The 23,897-nt window shown below is 38.2% G+C and overlaps 1 protein-coding gene across 1 annotated transcript in view; it reads left to right on the top strand.

Annotated features, from left to right (window-relative positions):
* NOX4 (NADPH oxidase 4) overlaps positions 1-23,897 on the top strand; it is a 165,881-nt gene that overhangs the window by 90,290 nt on the left and 51,694 nt on the right. Inside the window, 2 exon segments of the mRNA XM_033205707.1 lie at positions 419-583; positions 719-781. Of these exon segments, the coding sequence (XP_033061598.1) occupies positions 419-583; positions 719-781 (228 nt within the window).

Here is a 23,897-nt window from a genome sequence, read left to right as displayed (position 1 = left end):
TTATTTAATAAACTTTAGACAGTTACTTTATTTCTAAAATTATCCCCAGGTTTATCTGAGATTGTTAACTCCCCTTTATTCTTTTATTAAATATATTGTTTCTATGCCTACAGATATATTGCATATCTGTAGGCATGGAAAGGTATAGGAAAGAATATACACTTATTTGTTCATGGTAGTTATATCCAGAGCATGACATTGAGGGTAAGGTCTTGATATTACTTTCTGTTTTGTTTTATACTTTTGTTTGTTTGAATGATAGTGAGTATCTATTATTTTTTATTCATTTATTATGTTTTCTTATTTAAAATACAAATTAAAATACTACTACTGTAATGTATGCAATAAACAATTGGCGGGGTGTAGATTTCTACAATATGAGTATTTCTTGAAGTCTATTTTCAAAAATTTATCTTAGACTTGGCTTTGGATTTCTGGACCTTTGTGCCTGTACTGTGCCGAAAGACTTTACAGGTATATCCGGAGCAATAAGCCAGTCACCATCATTTCGGTCATAAGTCATCCCTCAGATGTCATGGAAATCCGAATGGTCAAAGAAAATTTTAAAGCAAGACCTGGTCAGGTGAGTCAGTGGTCAGTAACTTTTTAAATAGCCTTTATCCTTATGTAATTTTTGAAATTTAGCAAACATAGCATCATTGAGATAGTTGAAATTCTTAACTGGTCATTTAAAACTTATCTGTTTGTTGCTTTTTAGTATATTATTCTACATTGTCCCAGTGTATCTGCATTAGAAAATCATCCATTTACCCTCACAATGGTAAGAAATGTATCTCTTGCTTTTTCACATTTGTAGGGTGCTATGCATCTTTTTCTTTTTTTGTGGGTCCTATCTCATTCTAAAATGTATTCAAGGCTATCATAGTATTCTTGATGTTTAAGTAAGCCATCTTTTTACAAGGAAAATAGTTATCTGCTCAAGAACTTGGTAACTATTCTTTATTATTTTTTGGCACCTTACGTTTCAGGAAGTAATGAATTAAAGCATATTAAAGCTTGTTGATTCAAAATGTAGGCCAAGCACAGTGACTCATGCCTGTAATCCCAGCACTTTGGGAGGTCAAGGCAGGAAGACAGCTTGAGCCCAGGATTTCAAGATCAGCTTGAGCAACATAAGGGGAGACTCCATTTCTACAGTAAATTAAAAAAAAAAAAAAAAAGCCAGGTGTGGTGGTACACACCTGTAGTCCCAGCTACTAGGAAGGCTGAGGCAGGAGGATTGCTTGATCCCCCATGTTTGAGGTTTCACTGAGCCTTGATCACACCACTGCTCTCTAGCCTGGGCAAGACAGTGAGACCTTGTCTCAAAAAAGAAATATATATATCTGTCTATATATATGTGTGTGTCTATATATAGATATATATAATTTCTTGAATATTTACTTTTCTCCTTTTATGGAGTATTTTAATGTATATGGAAATCTAATATTTGCACAGTTTTCTTTAGAGATGCAATTTAGGGGAAATACAGATACTCTGGGTTGAGGTGGAAGCATTAAACAAAACAGGCAGTGTTTAGAAAAGGTAAATCTAGTGTAATGGGAGAGAGAATGGGAAGTAAAATTAGAAAAATCAAATAGAGTAAATAATGGCATGTGGGTGGGGAGCATCTAGCTAAATAATGGAGACCATCAAATATGATTAGCTAATCAGCATATCATTTAATATTATTATAAAAATAACATGAACTCATTATAAATATTTAGAAAATTCACAGATATAAAATAATATAGAGACTTAAAAAAAATGTTCCCCACTTCCCAATCCTTTTCTCTACAGTTTGACATATATCTTTCCAGATATTTTCCCATATGCTTCTGCATACATGAGTTTCTAACATTTGTTTGCTGGATCATATTGTTTTGTAACTGGCTCCTTGCACTTGACGACATATGATGGACATCTTCCCATATTACTGTACGTGTCTTATTCATGTTAATGACTGTATAATATTCCACAGTAGGAAAGTACTGTAATTTATTTAATATTCTCATTGATGATGGATATTTGGACTTTATTCAATTTCTAAGAAAGATAATAGAGAACAGAGACTGCATGTTTAAATGTATACCTAAGAAAGATAGCAAAACTATTATATATATATGTTGTAAAACATGTTCCCATCTGTCTGCATCTATACATCCCATATATATGAAATTGGTAACATGAAAATAGAAGGGAATAATTGAAAAGGTAGAAAATATACAAGTAAGTTTGTCTTTACTTAAATAATTTAAGAAATTTGGCCTAATCCTGGGTTCATAAGAAATTTACTTCAGATTGCCCTGGCCAGAACTTCCAACACTATGTTGAATAGGAGTGGTGAGAGAGGGCATCACTGTCTTGTGCCAGTTTTCAAAGGAAATACTTCCAGTTTTTGCCCATTCAGTATGATATTGGCTGTGGTTTTGTCATAAATAGCTTTTATTATTTTGAGATATGTTCCATCAATACCTAGTTTATTGAGAGTTTTTAGCATGAAGGGCTGTTGAATTTTGTCAAAGGCCTTTTCTGTATCTATTGAGATAATCAAGTGGTTTTTGTCTTTGGTTCTGTTTATGTGATGGATTATGTTTCCTGATTTGCATATGTAGAACCAGCCGTGCATCCCAGGGATTAAGCCGACTTGATCTTGGTGGATAAGCTTTTTGATGTGCTGCTAGATTCAGTTTGCCAGTAATTTATTGAAGATTTTCGCATCAATGTTCATCAGGGGTATTGGTCTAAAATTCTCTTTTTTGTTGTGTCTCTGCCAGGCTTTGGTATCAGGATGATGCTGGCCTTATAAAATGAGTTAGGGGGGATTCCCTCTTTTTCTATTGATTAGAATAGTTTCAGAAGGAATGGTACCAGCTCCTCTTTGTACCTCTGGTAGAATTTGGTTGTGAATCCATCTGGTCCTGGACTTTTTTTGGTTGGTAAGCTATTAATTATTGCCTCAATTTCAGAGCCTGTTATTGGTCTATTCAGAGATTCAACTTCTTCCTGGTTTAGTCTTGGGAGGGTGTATGTGTCCAGGAATTTATCCATTTCTTCTAGATTTTCTAGTTTATTTGCATAGAGGTGTTTATAGTAGTCTCTGATGGTGGTTTGTATTTCTGTGGGATCGGTGGTGATACCCCCTTTATCATTTTTTATTGCATCTATTTGATTCTTCTTCTTTTCTTCTTTATTAGTCTTGCTAGCAATCCATCAATTTTGTTGATCTTTAAAAAAAAAAAAAAAACAGCTCCTGCATTCATTGATTTTTTGAAGGGTTTTTTGTATCTCTGTCTCCTTCAGTTCTGCTCTGATCTTAGTTATTTCTTGCCTTCTGCTAGTTTTTGAATTTGTTTGCTCTTGCTTCTCTAGTTCTTTTAATTGTGATGTTAGGGTGTCAATTTTAGATCTTTCCTGCTTTCTCTTGTGGGCATTTAGTGCTATAAATTTCCCTCTACACACTACTTTAAATGTGTCCCAGAGATTCTGGTATGTTGTGTCTTTGTTCTCATTGGTTTCAAAGAACATCTTTATTTCTGCCTTCATTTCATTATTTACCCAGAAGTCATCCAGGAGCAGGTTATTCAGTTTCCATGTAGTTGTGCAGTTTTGAGTGAGTTTTTAAATCCTGAATTGTAGCTTGATTGCACTGTGGTCTGAGAGACAGTTTGTTGTGATTTCTGTTCTTATATATTTGCTGAGGAGTGCTTTACTTCCAAATATGTGGTCCACTTTGGAATAAGTGTGATGTGGTGTGAGAAGAATGTATATTCTTTTGATTTGGGGTGCGGACATCTGTAGATACCTATTAGGTCCACTTAGTGCAGAGCTGAGTTCAATTCCAGAATATCCTTGTTAACCTCCTGTCTCATTGATCTCTCTAATATTGACAGTGGGGTATTAAAGTCTCCCACTATTATCATGTGGGAGTCTAAGTCTCTATGTAGGTCTCTAAGGACTTGCTTTATGAATCTGGGTGCTCTTGTATTGGGTGCATATATATTTAGAATAATTGGCTCTTCTTGTTGAATTGATCCCTTCACCATTATGTAATGGCCTACTTTGTCACACTTGATCTTTGTTTGTTTGAAGTTTGTTTTATCAGAGACTAGGATTGCAACCGCTGCTTTCTTTCTTTCTTTTTTTTTTTTTCTTTCCATTTGCTTGGTAGATCTTCCTCCATCCCTTTGTTTTGAGCCCATGTGCATATCTGCACATGAGATGGGTCTCCTGAATACAGCACACTGATAGGTCTTGACTCTTTATCCAATTTACCAGTCTGTGTCTTTTAATTGGGGCATTTACAGGTATTCAATTAGGAAAAGAGAAAGTCAAGTTGTCCCTTTTTGCAGATGACATGACTGTATATTGAGAAAACCCCATCATCTCAGCTCAAAATCGCCTTAGGCTGATAAGCAACTCCAGAAAAGTCTCAGGATACAGAATCCATGTGCAAAAATCACAAGCATTCCTATACACCAATTACAGACAAATAGCAAGCCGAATCATGAGTGAACTCCCATTCACAATTGGTACAAAGAAAATCAAATACCTAGGAATCCAACTTACAACGGATGTGAAGGACCTCTTCAAAGAGAACTACAAAACCACTGCTCAATGAAATAAGAGAGGACACAAATGGAAGAACATTCCATGCTCATGGATAGGAAGAATCAATATCATGAAAATGACCATACTTCCCAAGGTAATTTATAGATTCAATGCCATCCCCATCAAGCTAACTATGACTTTCTTCACAGAATTGAAAAAAACTACTTTAAAGTTCATATGGAACCATAAAAGAGCCTGTATTGCCAAGACAATCGTAAGCAAAAAGAACAAAGCTGGAGGCATCACGGTACCTAACTTCAAACTATACTACCAGGCTACAGTAACCAAAACAGCATGGTACTGGTACCAAAACAGAGATATAGACCAATGGAACAGAACAGAGCTCTCAGAAATAACACCACACATCTACAACCATCTGATCTTTGACAAACCGGACAAAAACAAGAAATGGAGAAAGGATTCCCTGTTTAATAAATGGTGCTGGGAAAACTGGCTAGTAATATGTAGAAAGCTGAAACTGAATCCCTTCCTTACACCTTATATAAAAATTAATTCAGGATGTATTACAGGCTTAAATGTTAGACCTAAAACCATAAAAACCCTAGAAGAAAACCTAGGCAATGCCATTCAAGCCATAGGCATGAGCAAGGACTTCATTACTAAAACACCAAAAGCAATGGCAACAAAAGCCAAAATTGACAAATGGGATCTAATTAAAGTAAAGAGCTTCTGCATGGCAAAAGAAGTCACCATCAGAGTGAACAGGCAACCTACAGAATGGAAGAAAATTTTTGCAATCTACCCATCTGACAAAAGGCTAATATCCAGAATCTACAAAGAACTTAAACAAATTTACAGGAAAAAAATCAAGCAACCCCAAGTGGGCAAAGCATATGAACAGACACTTCTCAAAAGAAGACATTTATGCAGCCAACTGACACATGAAAAAATGCTCATCATCAGTGGTCATCAGAGAAATGCAAATCAAAACCACAGTGAGACAGCATCTCACACCAGTTAGAATGATGATAATTAAAAAGTCAGGAAACAACAGATGCTGGAGAGGATGTGGAGAAATAGGAACACTTTTACACTGTTGGTGGAAGTGTAAACTACTTCAACCATTGTGGGAGACAGTGTGGCGATTCCTCAAGGATCTAGAACTAGAAATACCATTTGACCCAGCAATCCCATTACTGGGTATATACCCAAAGGATTACAAATCATGCTACTCTAAAGACACATGAACACATATGTTTATTGTGGCACTATTCACAATAGCAAAGACTTGGAACCAGTCCAAATGTCCATTAATGATAGACTGGATTAAGAAAATGTGGCACATATATACCATGGAATACTATGCAGCCATAAAAAAGGATGAGTTCCTGTCCTTTGTAGGGACATGGATGAAGCTGGAAACCATCATTCTGAGCAAACTATCACAAGACAGAAAAGCAAACACCACATGTTCTCACTCATAGGTGGGAATTGAACAATGAGAACCCTTGGACACAGGGTGGGGAACATCACACACCAGGGCCTGTCGTGGGGTGGGGGGATGGGGGAGGGATAGCATTAGGAGAAATACCTAATGTAAATGACAAGTTAATCAGTTCAGCAAACCAACATGGCACATGTATACATATGTAACAAACCTGCACGTTGTGCACGTGTACCCTAAACTTAAAGTATAATAATAAAAAAATTTTACTTTAGGAATTAACCTTCCCTTGTGTTGGCAACTTTATTCTGAAAATCATTTCTTCACCATAGCATTAAATAGAAAATATGGAATAAGAAAAGAAATTAGTTGCTGAATGCAAGTACAGAGCAGCAAGAGGTTTTTTGTTGTTGTTTTTTAAACTATTTTTCAAAAAAAAAAGTAGAAAAATAGTATAATGAACTCTTATGTATTCATAAAAAATATAGAGGTTAGTTTACTTTTTAGTGTATACTCAATCACTGAAAACTTTTTGCCACCTGAAAACAGTATATCAAATAATTTTTCACCTATGTTCACACTGAAGAGAGGCTTCTAGATCTAATTTCTTTCAGCAGGCCCAGGCCCTTTTCACAAGGCAAAAGGAAAATACAAAAGAAGTAGTGTGTAGAGCTGGAAGAGCTTTAAGTAAGTCCCTTCTGCGGCCTGGCCTGCTTCTTAAGAGGTGTTTATGTTAACAGATGTGATAGCCCTGTGGCCAGCTTGAGGCAAAGATGGGAAGAAAGTAAAAGGAGAGAAGGGAATGTAGGTACAGACAAGAGAAAATGAACTGGTGGTAGGAGACAGTTAAGAAAGGGAAACTGAATTTTATGTGAAATAAAGTAGTCATAACTATTCACACAAAGGGCAAGAACTTTAGAATTCAGTTCCAGCTCCCTCACTTGTTACTTCTGTGTCTGTGAGTGTATCTCTCAACCTTACTAAGGCTCAGTTTGATCATCTGCAAAACAGTGCTAGTGATTCTTACCTGGAGGGGCATCTTTGATATTGTCAATATTAGTTTATAAAATAATAGGTATAAAACCCTTGGCACATCATTAGTGGTCAATACTTGGTAATACAGATATTATTACTACATTCATAATCTTAAAAGACCTGGTTTTAACTTGGTTATTGCTTTTATTTCTGAAATTACACTTTTTTTTGAGAAGCAAGTACAAGACATGAGCATGTGGCTTTTCAACTTGAAAATAAGAAACTGGGAATATGAAAGCAGTCTCAGTTATCTGAAAATCTGTCATGTGGGTGAAGGATTTGATGTTTTGTTTTCCTTTGGGATCCCAATAGGCAGAAAGTTTTAGGAGAATACATTTTTATTTAACATAATAAAGACATTTATAACAATGAGACCAGTCTAGAAATTATGAAGAGCTATCTCACAAAAGTGTTTGCAAGGATTTTTGTGCTAGATCAGGATTTTTCAATCATGGCAGTATTGACATTTTGGATCAGATAATTCTTTGATGGGATTTTGTCCTGTGTATTATAGGATGTTTTGCAGCATCTTTAGCCTTAACCCACTAGCAACCAATAGTCCCCACTGTGACTGCCAAAAGTGTCTCCAAATGTAGCCAGATGCCTTTTGAGGGGCAAAATTACCTACAGTTGTCAACCACCACATTAGATCAATAGTTGTCCAAAATAGGGTCCAGTTCTAAAGGGCTTCAGGATGTTGTTTTAGCAGCCACTGTGAGAAAGGAGAATTTAAACACAATAGAGAATTTGAGGGATGGGAGTGCTTAGCTTGTGTTCTGACCAATCATATCAGTGAGAACAGCTCATTTTCAAATGGTCTCTGTTATGAGGATTCTGCTAAAGTACTCATATAAACATCATTATCTAAAAACATATTTTGCTTACTCAACTAGAATCCTTTTTAGAATTCCATGAAAATTATTTTGGTTACCACGAGCTCCTGAATCTTTCATGTGATGTAGACCTTTGAAAGAGAATTTGATTACTTTTAAAATTCAGAATTCTTTTTTTTTTTTTCACATTCACTGTCATCAGTGCCCAAATAACAGTTGGATATGAATCAAAAGGAAAAGTGGGATAGCAGTATAAAGATCTAACAAGTTCGTCAATAATTAAAATGACATGAAGATACCCTCATGTACTTGATATTTTTGTCATATAAATGAAAGGTTTGTTTTCTTCCCCTGTGGAATCTCAAAGTGTGGAAATAAGAACAGTACATTGTTCTTGGAGAACAAATATTGATTTAGTGACCACTTCGGGAAATAATAATGTTTGGGTTGATGGAAAAGACAAGAGAGCTTTTCCTCACCTCAAGGAAGCTCCATTAGTTACACGAGGCTCTGGAGCCTCCCTGTGGGTTGCCTCCTACAGGAAAGGACATCTCACCCTGGGCCTTGACTCTTGAGGTGGCACGGGGAGCCCTCAGTACGAAGGCTCTGAGTCCACTGCAGGCTTGTTTCATAAGATTCAGGTTCAGAAGTGCAAGAGATGAAGATAAAGAAGTTGAATGTCTACAGTCTATATCCATCATAGTTTTTCTTTTCTTACTTTTTCATTTAAGAAAAAAATTGTCGGCCGGGCGCGGTGGCTCAAGCCTGTAATCCCAGCACTTTGGGAGGCCGAGACGGGTGGATCACGAGGTCAGGAGATCGAGACCACCCTGGCTAATACGGTGAAACCCCGTCTCTACTAAACAATACAAAAAACTAGCCGGGCGACGAGGCGGGCGCCTGTAGTCCCAGCTACTTGGGAGGCGGAGGCAGGAGAATGGCGTAAACCCGGGAGGCGGAGCTTGCAGTGAGCTGAGATCCGGCCACCGCACTCCAGCCTGGGCGATAGAGCCAGACTCCGTCTCAAAAAAAAAAAAAAAAAAAAAAGAAAAAAATTGTCTTATTTCTTCTGGTTCTGTAAGAATATTTTACCAAAATGACAGAGGAGAAAAAGGGATAATTGTAGTAAAGCAGGTTATTGGAGACCACTTCTTCCATTCTTTCAAAAAAAGATTGTTCTCTGAAAATTATCACAGATAGAGGGGAGGGGTCATGGGAGGAAGGGAAGGGGAAGGAAGGGGAAGGAAGGGGAAGGGAGGGGAAGGGAAGGGGAAGGGAAGGGGAAGGGGAAGGGAAGGGGAAGGGAAGGAAAGGAATTTTTCAGTGGGAAATGCTGCTTAATATATAGTTTAATATGCATAGTGCCTACTAATGTATTAGTGGTTTTGAAGAGTTCTTTATATATAATCTCATTAATTTTTTTCTTCCTTTTTTTTTTTTTTTTTGAGACAAGGCCTGCATCTGTCACCCAAGCTGGAGCGCAGTGGTGTGATCATGATTCACTGCAGCTTGGACCCCCGGGCTTAGCTTCCTGAGTAGTTGGGACTACAGGCACATGTCACCATGTCTGGCTAAATTTTAAAAAAAAATTATAGTGATAGGGCCTCTCTATGTTGCCCAGGCTAATCTCAAACTCCTAGCCTCAAGCCATCCTCCTGCCTCAGCCTCCCAAAGTGCTGAGATTACAGTCATGAGCCACCCCATGCCACCAATCCCATTAAATTTTGTTCACTCATTAAGTTAATGCTTTCTCATCTTCCCACTTTTGGGTCTCACCCTGGGAACCAACCTCATTTTATTCCACATATTCACACCTTAAACTCCACCTATTCTCTTTGAGTTCTCTGGAAACTCTTACTCATCCTTCACATCTCATCTTCATATCACTTCTGCTGAGCAGCCTTCGCTGACCCTCCCTATTAGATTAAGTTTCCTGACCTTTCCTTTTATGAGCAACCCATGTGCCCTCTTCAACATCAATCATTAAATTATTTGTTTAATTATTATCTGTTTAGACCATAGACCATAACCTCCATGAGCCCTTTGAAAGCCCTTTGAAAGATGAATTCATAGCACAGTATCTGGCACATAGTCAATGAATATCTGTTGAAAGAGTAAAAAGCACCTAATATAGAGTTCAGGACCTAGCTTGAGAGATGCTTTGTGGATAGATCCTCCTTCCCTCATCTCTTTATAGCACACTCTTCCTTAGAGGGTGCAACTACAGAAAAGGAAATTTGAAGGGATAAAGAAGAAAGCAGAATACTTATTTCCAAAGTGGCTCTCATTTGGAGTAGACTGAGTCAGAATAGAGTATTTAATTAAAGTCTAATCTTTGAGGTCATGGTGCTTATTTCTCTCTAACAAAAGCGGAGGGGAAAATGTATCTATGGCAAAGGTCTTTAGAAAGAACCACCAAAGACAAATAGACACAATTAGTGGATTATATCTGGTCTATGAGAAAATCATTTTTCACCTCACCTCCCTTATTCTCAGCACAAACAATAACAGAAAATTACTTATTCCTAATTCTGTGCATATCTGACAAATGCTATCAATGTTTCTTAGATTCACCTATCACCTTGTAGATTGAAATAGACCTTGACTTTACAAGGTTAGGTTTTGCATTCACATTCATTCATATTGTAAACATCAGTTTCTGTATGTTTTACTTATGCCTTATTAAATCTCAATTCTAAATACTGTTTTCTTAAAACCACTCTATCTCATAGATATTTTAAATTGTTACAATAGTTGACTTTAAATAAAATTTTAAAGCAAAGAAATTATTTTTATCAGACCATCTGTTTATCATGTACGCTTAGGAAATGGTTTATAGCTTTCCCAGATTTGGGAGTTTACAAACTCGCTCATTTGTACTATCCCCCAAGGGAGTTTTTGTTTTCATAAGTGGAAAATAGGCAAACCTTGCTGCTGCCTAGACATGAATTTGAGTAAGGCAAATATTTCTAAGCTAAATTTTACATTATGCTATCATGGTAATTTACAGTCTTTTCCTGCCATTTCCTTCTTTGTCCAATTACTTCTATTTGGCACTTAGAAATGTAAAATGCATGCTTTCAAACATTTTCACTGCACAGTTGTCTTAAGAGTTCCCTTGAAGTAAAACAAAGCAATTTCCCATATGGTGTTTCCCACTAAAAAGTGAGTATCACATCTTTGTCAAAGATAATAGCACCTACTAATTAAGTGCCTAAGAGGTTCTTTCACAGCTTTTGCAAATATTATATTATTTAATTCTTACTGTATGCCTATGAGACATGTATTGTTAACTCGGTGATGCAGAAAAGAATGTGGCTCAGAGAGACTGAATAGCATGCCCAAAGTCAAACATTTAGTTGAGGTAGAGATGAGATACAAACACAGACCTGTCTGGCTGAAGGCGTGTTATTAACTGGTCTGCACTGTCTCTGTTCTGCCACACTATCCGTCCATGCTGAGGACTTTCATATTTCTAACACTTTTCTTACTTTTGGACATCTATGTTGCTGGTGTAAGAAAACAAAAATAAGTCTAAAATTACCATTTAGAACTGAGGTTTATTGAAAACACATATATGTTTTTTCTATAGTAATGTGAAAGCTTTGGATTGTCCATACTACTAAACTCTTCTAATATTGTGAAGTGGTGACATTTGAATAAATCCTCCTGTTTTAAAAAGTCTAATACTTATTTTCATATACTGTGCCAGTTAGAAAGAATCAAACTGATAATATATACAGCTATTACAAATTCAGTAGTTTGAGTTTTAGCTCACTTTTTAAGATGGAGATTAAGCTTTTCACACTGAAAGTACAAGTTCAAAGTACCAAAGACAGGACACAGAAATACTATTTCTGTCAAGGTAAAGCTGAGCTTGAAGCACTGAATTATTAGGAAGGCAAAGGTTGGAGTTTTGATTATTTAAAATGCTTCACTATTTTTCATACATGACATTGACTTCCCTACACAAGAACAATATCCTAATTTGATGAGTTTTCCAAGAAAATTGTGATTGTTTCTTGCTGTGGTACACCCATATTTTCTCATGGTAAAACCTCACACACGTTTGCTGCCAAGATTGATGAAAATTACAGGACCTTGTGTAGTATCAGATTGTGGATTCTGGAATACTATAACTTGGGATGGATACCTGTATGCTCTACTTTCTAATATTATGACTGTGGAGATGAAAATTAACATACTTAATCTTTGGTTTACTTCTTTATGAAAATGTAGTTAATGATAGCAACTTTTCCATGGAGTTACTCTGAATATTAATCAAAAACATATAATTAAGTTGTATGTGTGGTGCTTGGAATATAGTAAACTCTCCATAAATGGATTTAGTTATAGTTGTTTCAGATAATGACTGAGGGACCAAAGACATGGATTAAATTAAGATTTTTTGTCTCATTTTTCAGTATGTAGTAACTGACTAAGCTTTGGCCACAGATTGGTTTAGAAACAGTCATTTGGGGGGACTGATGACTTATTTGCCTTTTATGGTCTTCTAGCCTTAAGGATGAATGATGTTTTAGGTTAGGTTTCCTTGGAAACAGGCTGGCAGGCATATTGCATACAGCAGATTTGTTGGGAAGTATGGTTAGGACAGCAATCAATAACGATTAACTAAAAACGCAAGGCAGTACTTGAACTATGTGATACAAGTCCATAGAGGTCCCAGAAGATCTGATGGGAGTTCTGCTGATGAAATGATACCTTACAGCGGTTCTGTCTTGAAGTCAGGGGGCCAAACTTTGTAACCCCCAATTGACCAGTCATTGGATTTGAGATACCTCCAGGGTGAGGCACTTAGACACACCAAGGAAACTTTGTTCTGTGGATAGCTATTCCTGGGGCAGGTCTCAGTAGTGAGCCCTCCCAGGCAACCTTTTCAGAACCTGGAAGAATGGTGAATGAGTATGTTGATTCTGGAAGTTGGGCAGAGGGTGTGAAAGGAAAGTGTCTGAGCAGTGCAACACAGTGTCCATTAAGTAGCTTTTAAAAACATGGATGTTTTATGAGATAATTCTCCATTTTTAAAACTAGAAATTAAATGTGATGTACATCTAAATTCTAGTTTATCTACACTAATTAAACTTTAAAAATCTGTTGTCCAAACTACAAATTTATTTACATTTGAGAAGTCTAAAGCATAGAGTGTTGAAGTGACCAAAGTAACCAAAATAATACAATCAATAGCCGGAACCCATTTGTTGACTCTTCTCCCACTTTACACCTTTATTGATTTGAAGTCTGTATAGAATGTAACATTTTGTTCTTCAACTATGCAATGGATGTCTGCAAGTATTTTCCAGCTGTGCTCTGTGATTACCAAATTTAAGACTATCTACCAAATCAAATCCTTTATTAAGGTTTATGCTCACCTAATTTACCTGTATAAATTACAAATGATTGGAAAAAGTCCTAACTTAAGAGAGCATGAAACCTAGTGCTTACTACAAAATGTAGCGTATCTTCATATTTAGCTGAGGTAGACATTAATTTCATAGATTCTCAATTATGGAAATAATGCAGAATCTGCCTTTTAAATAGTAGTAATTAATCGATGTTTACATGAATACCTCTTTATTCTTCTGTTATTATTTTTATTCAGGAACAAACTGTCATGAGCGTCCATGTGAAAAGACCACCAAACAGACTTTGTGTGAGCAATAAAGCTTTTTAATCACCTGGGTGCAGGCAGGCTGAGTCTGAAAAGAGAGTCAGCAAAGGGAGACAGGGATGGGGCTGTTTTATAGGATTTGGATAGGTAGTAGAAAATTACAGTCAAAGGGGGTTGTTCTCTGGCGGGCAGGGGCTGGAGTCACAGGTGCCCAGTGAGGGAGCTTTTGAGCCAGGAGAAGGAATTTCACAAGATAATGTCATCAGTTAAGGCAGGAACCAATCATTTTAACTTCTTTTGTGACTCTTCAGTTACTTCAGGTCATCTGGATGTATACATGCAGGCTTTGGGCTCAGAGGCCTGCCATTCTTGTCTTCTTGTATTAATAAGAAAAACCAAATGAAATAGTGGTAAAGTGTTTGGGCAGTGACAGTTTTTGGGTGGTATGGAGAGATAATGGACAATGTTTCTCAGAGCTGCTTCGTACGGGATTAGGGATGGCATGAGAACCTAGAGTGGGAGAGATTAAGCTAAAGGAAGATTTTGTGGTAAGAGGTGATATTGTGGGGTTGTTAGAAGAAACATTTGTCATATAGAATGATTGGTGATGGCCTGGATATGGTTTTGTATGAATTGAGAAACTAAATGGAAGACACAAGATGCAAATAAGAGAAGGAGAAAAACAAGTATTAAAGGACTAAGAATTGAGAGGACCCAGAACATCCAATTAGAGTGCCCAAGGGGGTTCAGCATAATTATTTGCTTGGTTGGTGAGTTTTTTGGGCTCTATCCTTGAGTTTTGTTTTGTTTTTTATGTTATCATACAGCAGGCCAGATTGATTTAGGTAAAAACAACACTCTTCATTTAAAAATACAGAGTCTTCTTTTTTTTTTAGTAGTGAGTAAGTCAAGTCCTTGGCGATTTGGTATGAAAGAGAAATGCAAAGCCAGCAATGGTTTGTTAAAGAAGGATTAGAAATGGCTAGGAGAAAGTGAGTGAGATTGATAGTGTCGTGGAGATAGCTGGGGAGAGGTAGAGGGTGGCATAAGAAGGGAACGACACTAAGATTGCATATAAAAATAAAGAATAGGACTTCATCAAGGTGAAGTGTACCCTGTCAACAAAGATAATCTATCCACTTTATTATTATTTGAGTGTACCCTGTCAGCAAAGATCATCTATCCACTTTTAGAGAGACTTAAGGGTGGCGGTTTGAGGTAAAACCAGGAGATATCAGTTATGATGGTTTGAAGGAAAAGTGTAAACTGGCAGTGTAAACAAGGGCAGAATATTTCTGAGTAGTTGAGAATGGTGAATAGGAGTATGACTAGTCAGAAGATAGTAGGGATGACAAGTTTTTGGGGTGCAGTTCAAATTGGGCTGGTGTCTGGAATGAGACTGGGGCCTAATAAAAAGGAGCATCCTTGCAGGAGCTCAAATGGGCTGTATGCTGTAGCATCCCAAGGACAGACCAGAATTCTGAGAAGGGCAAGTGGTAAAAGTATTGTCCAGTCCTTTTTAAGTGAGGTGTGTTTTAAAAAGACCATTAGTCCATTTTACCTTTCCTGAAGACTGAGGACAGTAAAGGGTATGAAGGTTCCACTGAATACCAAGAGCCTGATAAACTGCTTGGGTGATTTGACTAATAAAGGCCAGTCCATTATCAGACTGTATAGAGGTGGGAAGGCCAAACCAAGGAATTACATCTGACAGAAGGGAAGACATGACCACGGTGGCCTTCTTAGACCCTGTGGGAAAGGCCTCTACCCATCCAGTGAAAGTGTCTACACAGACCAAGAGGTATTTTAGTTTCCTGACTCAGGGCATGTGAGTAAAGTCAATTTGCCAGTCCTGGGAAGGGACAAATCCCTGAGCTTGATGTGTAGGGAAGGGAGAGGGCCTGAACAATCCCTGAGGAGTAGTCAAATAGCAGATAGAACATTGAGAAGTGATTTCCTTGAGGATAGATTTCCATGATGGAAAGGAAATGAGAGATTCTAAGAGGTGGGCTAGCAGCTTGTAACTTACATGGAAGAGGTTATGAAATGATGACAGAATAGAATGGACCTATGAGGCTGGAAGGAGATCCTTGGTCCAAGAACCATTTGCCTTGTGTGGGAAGAGATCGATAGGTGGAAGTTTCAGTTGGGGAGAAGGTGGGAGTGACCAATGAGAAGGAGAAAAACTTCCATGAGAGACAGAAATTGGAATGCTAGCTGCTTTTTAAGCTACCTTAACAGCTTAAGCATTACCCTGAGTGATGGGATCTGATGCCTTTTGATGGCCCTTGCAGTGAATGACTCCAACTTCCTTTGGAAGTAAAGCGGCCTTGAGAAGAATTTTTATAAAAGAGGCATTAATGATGGAGGACCCTTGTTTAATAAGGAAAATTCTTTCTGCCCATATAACAGCATGGTGGTGCAGGATATGGAAGACATATTTAGAGTCAGTATAGATATTAACATATAGTCACTTTGCAAGAGTGAGGGCTCGAGTTAAGGTAATGAGTTCGGCTTGCTGAGACATAGTGGAGGGGGGCAGAGCAGTAGCCTCCAGGATAGATGTGGAAGATACTATGGCATAGCCTGCCATTGCTAACGAGTGGCAATTAGGCCCGGTGGAACTGCCATTGATAAGCCAAGTGTGATCAGGGTGAGGAACAGGAAAGAAGAAATATGGCAAAATGGAGTGAATGGCAGGTGGATCAGAGAGATACAGTCATGGGGATCAGGTGTGGTATCTGGAATAATGTAGGGGCCAGCCTAAATCAGTTAAGGTCAAGTAGTTTGGACAGAAAGGCTGCAAGGTGTGGTCCTGGCTCTTGTGTAAGAATTCTGACTGCACAGCCCTGTAATTTGACTGTATGTAATGAAAAAGGGTTGGAATGAGTTAGGGAGAGCTAGTGTGGGAGCAGCTTTAGGGCTATTTTTTAAGGCATGGAAAGGGAAGTGGGGAAAGGATTTCGGATCTATGGGGTCACCTAGGTTTGCTTTTGTAAGTTTATATAATGATTTAGTCAGGATGTAAAACTAGGTATCCAAAGGCAGAAGTACCTAACCATGCATAGGAAGGAAAAGAGTTGTTGTTTAGTAGAAGGGGTTGGGGTTTGGGAGATTAGCCGGGCACGATCAGCAGGGAGAGTATGTATGTTTTCATGAAGAATTATGCCGAGATAGGTAATGGATGAGGAAGAAATTTGGGCTTGACTGAAGTAATGGGGGCTGTCTGTGAAGCCTTGTGGCAGTACAACCCAGGTAATTTGCTGAGCCTGATGGATGTCGGGGTCAGTCCAAGTGTAAGCTAAGAGAGGCTGGGATGAAGGGTGCAAAGGAATAGTAAAGAAAGCATGTTTGAGGTCCAGAACAGGATAATGGGTTGTGGAGGGGTTGTGGAGGGAGGTATTGAGAATAGGAGAGTATGTGGATTTGGCACCATGGAGTGGATAGGCAAAACAATTTGGTTGATAAGGCACAGATCCTGAACTAACTTGTAAGACTCATCCGGTTTTTTGGACGGGTAAAATAGAGAATTGTAAGGAAAGTTTATAGGCTTTAAAAGGCCATGCTGTAACAGGCAAGTGATTACAGGCTTTCATCCTTTTAAAGTGTGCTGTTGGATGGGATATTGGTGTTGAACGGGTTAAGAGTGATTAGGTTTTTATGGGATGGTAAGGGGTGCATGATCGGTTGCCAAGGAGGGAGTAGTGGTATCCTATACTTGTGGATTAAGGTGGGGAGATAATAGGGGAGGATGTGAAAGAGGCTTTGAACTGGGGAAAAGGGTGGCAGTGAGGTGTGGCTATAGCCTAGGACTAGTCAGGGAAGCAGATCATTTAGTTAAAATGTCTCAACCTAATAAAGGAGCCGGGCAGGTGGGGATAACTAAAAGGAGTGCATAAAAGAATGTTGTCCAAGTTGGCATCAGAGTTGGGGAATTTTAAGAAGTTTAGAAGCCTAGCTGTCAGTACCCACAACACTTACGGAGGCAAGGGAAACATGCCCTTGTAAAGAAGGTAATGTGGAGTGGGTAGCCTCCATATTGATCAAGAAGGGGACGGACTTACTTTCCACTGTAAGAGTTACCCAAGGCATCTGTGATGGTCCAGGAGGCTTCAGAGAAAATCAGGCAGTGTCAGTCTTCAGCCACTAAGCTGAGAAGACCTGGAAAGGAGTCAGGCAGAGGGCCTTGGGCCAGAGTTCCAGGGGCTCTGGAAGTGGCTGCTGGGCAAGTTGGACAGTCTGATTTCCAGTGGGTCCCACACAGATGGGACATGGCTTAGGAGGAATCATGGGCTGCAGGCATTCCTTAGCCCAGTGGCCAGATTTCTGGCCCTTGAAGCAAGATCCTGGGGGAGGAGGTCCTGAAGGAATGCCTGACTGCTGTGGCTTAGGCATTTTGAAGTTCTTGTGTGCTGGGAAATGTGGCTGGGGTTTCTCTTATAACAGAGGCAAGTAATTGCAACTCTTCTCTATTATCGTATACCTTGAAGGTGAGGTGAATTAATTCCTATTGTAGAGTTTGAGGGCCTGATACTAATTTTGAAGCTTTTTTTAAGGTCAGGAGCTGACTAGGTGACAAAATGCATATTGAGAATAAGACGGCCTTCTGGCCCCTCTGGGTCTAGGGCAGTAAAGTGTCTAAGGGTTGTTGACAAACAGGTCATGAACTGAGCTGGGTTTTTATATTTGATGATGAAGAGCCTAAATGCTAACTGATTTGGGAGAGGTTGGATAAAGAAAAAGGAGCATTAACCTTGACTATGCTTTTAGCTCCAGCCAGCTCTTTAAGAGGAAATTACTGGGCAGGTGGGGGAGGGCTAGTCATGGAATGAAACTGTAAGCCACACTGGGTATGAGGAGGGGAGGTGATAGAAGAATTATAGGGTGGGGGAGTGGAGACTGAGGAAGAATTGAAGCCTGATTCAGCCTGGTGGGGAGCAACCTGAGGAGGAGCAGTCTGGGGAGCAGGGGAGAGGTCAAATGGGTCAGTAGAAAAGGAAGATTGAAAAGATTCAGTGATGCTTGAGGTTGGGACTGAGGGGACAGGTGGGAGGGAAAAAAGGATTTGGGGGTGAGTCACACTGGGAACAGAGACTAGGGAGGGACTGATATGTAAAAGAATGCCTGGATGTCAGGCACCTCAGACCATTTGCTCATTTTACAACAAGAATTATCTAAATCTTGTTTGATGGAGAAATTTAAAGTGCCATTTTCTGGCTATTTGGAATCATTGTTGAGTTTGTATTGGGGTCAGGTGGCATTACAGAAGAAAATAAGGCATTTAGGTTTTAGGTCAAGTGTGAGTTGAAGAGGTTTAAAGTTCTTGAGAACACAGGCTAAGAGAGAATAAGGAAGAATGAAGGGTGGAAAGTTGCCTATAGTGAAGAAGGCAAGCCTAGAGAAAAGAGAAGGTAGAGACATGGAGAGAAGGGGTTGCGGGTACTTGCCCCCCAGGAAAGTGGTACTTGCCACTAAGGTGAAGGATCAAGGCAGGCATCCCTGTGGTGATCAGACACCTCTGAAATGTGGGTGAATAATCAGGCAGGCGTCCTCACAGTGATTAAACACCAAGGGAAGATTGTCTTCCTGAGTCAGTGACCGGCGCTGGAGCTTTGGGTTCATGGATAAAACGTGTCTCCTCTGTCTCTACCAGAAAAGGAAAAGAACTGAAATTGAGAGAAGGGAGAGATTCAAGGGTGGCACCAAGATTGAAAGGAGAAAGAGGTTGAGGGATAGTGAGAGAGGGTGGAGAAGAGAGTAAAAAGAGGCTGCTTACCCGATTTAAAATTGGTGAGATGTTCCTTGGACTGGTAGGTCTGAGGACCCGAGGTCGTAGGTGGATCTTTCTCATGGAGCAAAGAGCAGGAGGACAGGGTATTGATCTCCCAAGGTGGGGTTCCCCCAATCTGAGTCATGGCACCAAATGTCATGTGTGCCCATGTGAAGAGACCACCAAACAGGCTTTGAGTGAGCAATAAGGCTTTTTAATCACCTGGGTGTGGGCTGAGTCTGAAAAGAGAGTCAAGGAAAGGAGATAGGGGTGGGGCCGTTTTATAGGATTTGGGTAGGTAATGGAAAATTACAGTCAAAGGAGGTTGTTCTCTGGCAGGCAGGGGTGGGGGGTCACAACGTGCTCAGTGGGGGGAGCTTTTGAGCCAGGAGAAGGAATTTCACAAGGTAATATCATCAGTTAAAGCAGGAATCTGCCATTTTCACTTCTTTTGTGATTCTTCAGTTACTTCAGGCCATCTAGATGTATATGTGCAGGCTTAGGCTAAGAGGCCTGACATTAGCATGGAGGCTTGGACTCAAAGACCTGACACAAACATGCTTTCCTGACATCTGTATTCTAAGTTGTGTGATTCATTGTTTTTAAGCTTGAATAACCTGATTTCACATATTTTTCCGTGAGTCAGAGGCATGTCTAGCTGTTAGTTTGTTATTGTCTGTACTTTTACATAGCATGCCTGCACTAGCCATCATTTTTCTACTTTGTGTTTTTAATCTTTTAACCGGTCACTATGGGAATAGTTTTTCCAGTTTTCAGTGAAAACCAGGCAAGAATTGCTATGGATCTCACCAAGACTGGCAAAATTTTATTGCTATTGTTTATTTAATTTCATGGGTTTAAATGAAACCAGGAAGTTTGCAGCAGTTTTGATCTCTGGTCTTGCTCTCATCTATTTAAATCTTTAAAATTGCTTTGCTCTATGGTTTCATAATTTTATTGCTTGTCAAAAATCAGCTGGGATACATGATAGGTTAGCATGGCAACAATGTATTTTAACCATAGATGAAGCAGAGTGGTGAAAATTTCCAGAGAAGATGATTAAGGTTCATGAAAAATTAATAGGACATCTGAGTTTCTTGAGACTTAAACATCATCTAATTGCTCTAGTTTGAGTTTTTTTCCAGGGGAAATGAAAATATTCCCTTAGTGTCTAATGAGAGTCTGCATGATAAGTATGAACTTTAGAAGGTTAATGTATTTAGAGTAAATCTGTTGAATATCGAGCTTAATTTATTCAATCCTTATTTTTGGGTGCCTCTTTTTACCTAAGTACCAAAAGGAAATGATGAATAAAAGTTTCTTTCCTGACTCACATCCCTTCTAGCTACTGCTCCCTGTCTCAGCAATCCAGTTCCTTTCCTCTTATTCTCTTAAATCAACCAACGTTTGCCTACAGCACACCACTAAACCATTTCCAGGTTCAGCAGTGATGATGTTATTGTTCAGTTCTCACTCTTCAATGGGCTTGACCAACAAGCAGTTCTTAGTACAGCTGATCATTCACTTTACTGAAACACTTTTTCTACTTATCTGTTTTTCTCCACATTTTCTGGCTATTTTCGCTCAGTCTATTTTTGTTGTTCTTTGTCATCCCCACAAGTTCTAAGTATTAGAATATACCAGTGTCCATTTCTTCAGCCTCTTTTCCTCTCTAGCTGTACACATTTCTCTGGTAGTCTCTCTCATCTTATTGATGCATCCATATGCTTTCCTGTCCCAGGTTTATATTCCTAGCCCAGATTTTAACTCTGTAATTCAGGTTCATGTATCCAGAACATTTAGGCCTTTGGCTTTTACTTTGATTGGTAAAGGAGTCGTGGGAGAGTGTGAGTGGAGAAATGACATGATATGGCTTGCTTTTCAACAGGGTCACTATGGCTGCTGTGTTAAGAGTAGATGAGGGGAAGCAAGTGCAGAAGCAGGGGGTCCAGTTAGGAGCTGTTGCAGTCATCCAGTTGAGGTATGATGATTTTTTTGACCAGGGTGGTGATAGTGGAAGTGGTGAGAAGTGGTCATATTCTGAATATACTTTAAAATTAGAGTTCACAAAATGTATTCCATGGATTGTATATGTAATGTGAAGGGAAGTGAAGTCAAGGCTGACTCTAGAGTTTTTGGTCTGAGCAACTGGAATTTCATTAATTGAGATAGGGAAGGTTGGGGTTGGAGAGGAGGTTCTGATGGAAATTTGTGCAACTCCACTTAGGAAGTGTTATTTTGAGATGACACTTAGAGTGCTTTCATTAAATATGTATTCAGTGAATGACTGGCATCTCAGCCCTGCCTTCCATGATCAGTTATTTCTATACATAGAGCCTTTGTATTTCACCCCTCCTTGTCTTTGGGTTTGTGGAGTAGTCGTTGCATGGCTTGTGATCAGAGCAAAGTGAATCTGGGTATAAAATTACCCCATATACAGGCACAAACAGATTTTTTCTTTTAAATGATGAACCCTGACTCTAACTTCCTCCTATTACACTGATACCTGGGTTTTTCCAGTGTTGTGATCAAAAGATGGGTTTACTTCTCAAGGTAATCTCTGTTTGAAGGCAGTGGGACTTTGGCTTCATATGTTTTGTTTAATCAGTTCCTAAACGGCCACCTCATCCACTTGTCACTTTTCAAAAATGTGTTGACATCTCTTTATTGTTCTTATCACTCCCCATGTTATTTTTGCCATTGTGGCATCTGTTTTTATATCTCTAAATTGTTATTTTAGTATTCTGTTTGCCTAAGGGACCTGAGATAAATGCACATGTTCAATCCAAGTTAATAACAATTCCACTTACATATTCTTCCAGAAACTTTCTTTTTAATATTGAATGTATTTTTCATTCAAATATACAATTGAACACTTTTTTCTTTCATATAAATGCAAAAACATTAAAGTTTTAATTTGTCAAAATGTTTACTGTCATGATGTTGCATTAATTGTGGAAGATTCGATACTCCACGTTATCTCCTCTCAGACATTTAGAACAAGTTTCAGTTGTGAAATTGCATGAGCTCCTAGCATAATACTCTCTGGAGTATTTTGGACACTAAATAAATATTTCTTGAGTGAATAAATTAATTCTCGAAGAGCTGCCCACTTTGACGTTTTTATTCATTCTCAGGTTAATTCTCCTATATTTTTCATCTACTATTTACTATTCAATTGATATTATAATATTTATTCAACTGATACCCTCTATGTGTAAGGTAATATGTAATAATGATTTAGAAAGAGTTCTTGATCTCAAGACATTTACAGTTTATTAATACAGAAAAAATAATGTAAAAATAAAGAGCTAGACTGTAATAAGGAGTATAAGAGTCATACTAATAATCTAAGGGTTCAGGGAAGTGAGAATTTTCTTGGCAGGAAAAATCAGGATATCTTTATGAAGTGATGGCTTTAAGATAAGCCTTGAAAAGTTGCTGGGATTCAACATAAGAAATGGAAAAGAAGTCACTCTAAATGAGTAGGCTAGTATGTGTGAAGATGAAGGAATGAGAAAATGTGTTAGTTGGTAAGTATTCGTTTAGCTCGATTAGAGTAAATAAAGGAGAAACCTGGAATATAAAGCCAGAAAGAATTTGAAACAGATGTGTTTGGCCATAGGCAATAGGACAGAAAGAATATAGGTGTTTTTACACAGGGGAATACAAAAGGTTAATCAAAAGGAGATCACTGTGATCAGACGTTTTCTTTGGGAAGCCTGTTTGAAAGGAAACGACAGGTGATTGAATGCTGGCAAGAGAAATAAGTGCTATCACTCAGAGAGATTTGAGACTCTGAGAAGGATATAGGTTCTATTTCCAAACACATGGGAATTAGAAGGAGAAGATAGTTTTGGAAATATGAATAGGATAATAGTAATTTTAGGTACAGTAAATTTAGAGTGAATTTCAGGTATAAATGTCTAACAGGCAGTAGAAAATATGAAGCCAAGAACTTGGGAAGAAAGGGTTAAAAGAAAGACTTGACAAAAATGATTAAAGAATATCATATTATGCGATCACTTTCTCAGGTTTAACACATTTAGTTATTGAAAAGTTGCTATTTTGGAATCATTTTTAATTTTTATTAAAAGGCTCTTGATTTATAAACAAAAAATGTAGCTTATTTGTTTTATATTGAATAAATTCATATTTATTTAAAAATAATGTGCAGTGACATCATTTTTACATTTAATTCCCAAACATATAAGTTACAAACATCTTTTTATATACTGTGGGACTGTTATAAAATTACTAGTCATTTTTGCACATTAAAAACCCAATGCCATATTGAATAAATAATTGGAAGGTAAAGATTATACTTTCTCCAGGATATTAAAACACACATTTCTCCAGATCTGTTGTTACAGTCAAATTGTCACTTTTTATTTTTCTTATCCTTAGACTTAGGTGAATGTGTATTCTAGAATTTATATTAAGGACGACCTGATCCAAGCTTTATTTTTATGTCAAAGAAACTAAAGAGAATCAGCAACATTTTAATGTTTACAATTAAATTAAAACTTCAAAATACCTAAAATTATTATCATAGCAAAGCCTTGTGATAAATTTTAAAGCATAGCTGTGTATGAAATGATTATGAGAGTTCTT

The sequence above is a fragment of the Trachypithecus francoisi genome, unplaced genomic scaffold (assembly GCF_009764315.1).
Source record: "Trachypithecus francoisi isolate TF-2019V2 unplaced genomic scaffold, Tfra_2.0 Lachesis_group8, whole genome shotgun sequence".
NCBI classification, from domain to species: domain Eukaryota; kingdom Metazoa; phylum Chordata; class Mammalia; order Primates; family Cercopithecidae; genus Trachypithecus; species Trachypithecus francoisi.
The sequence above is the reverse complement of the archived record's forward strand: the minus strand, read 5'-3'. Positions and strand labels throughout refer to the sequence as shown.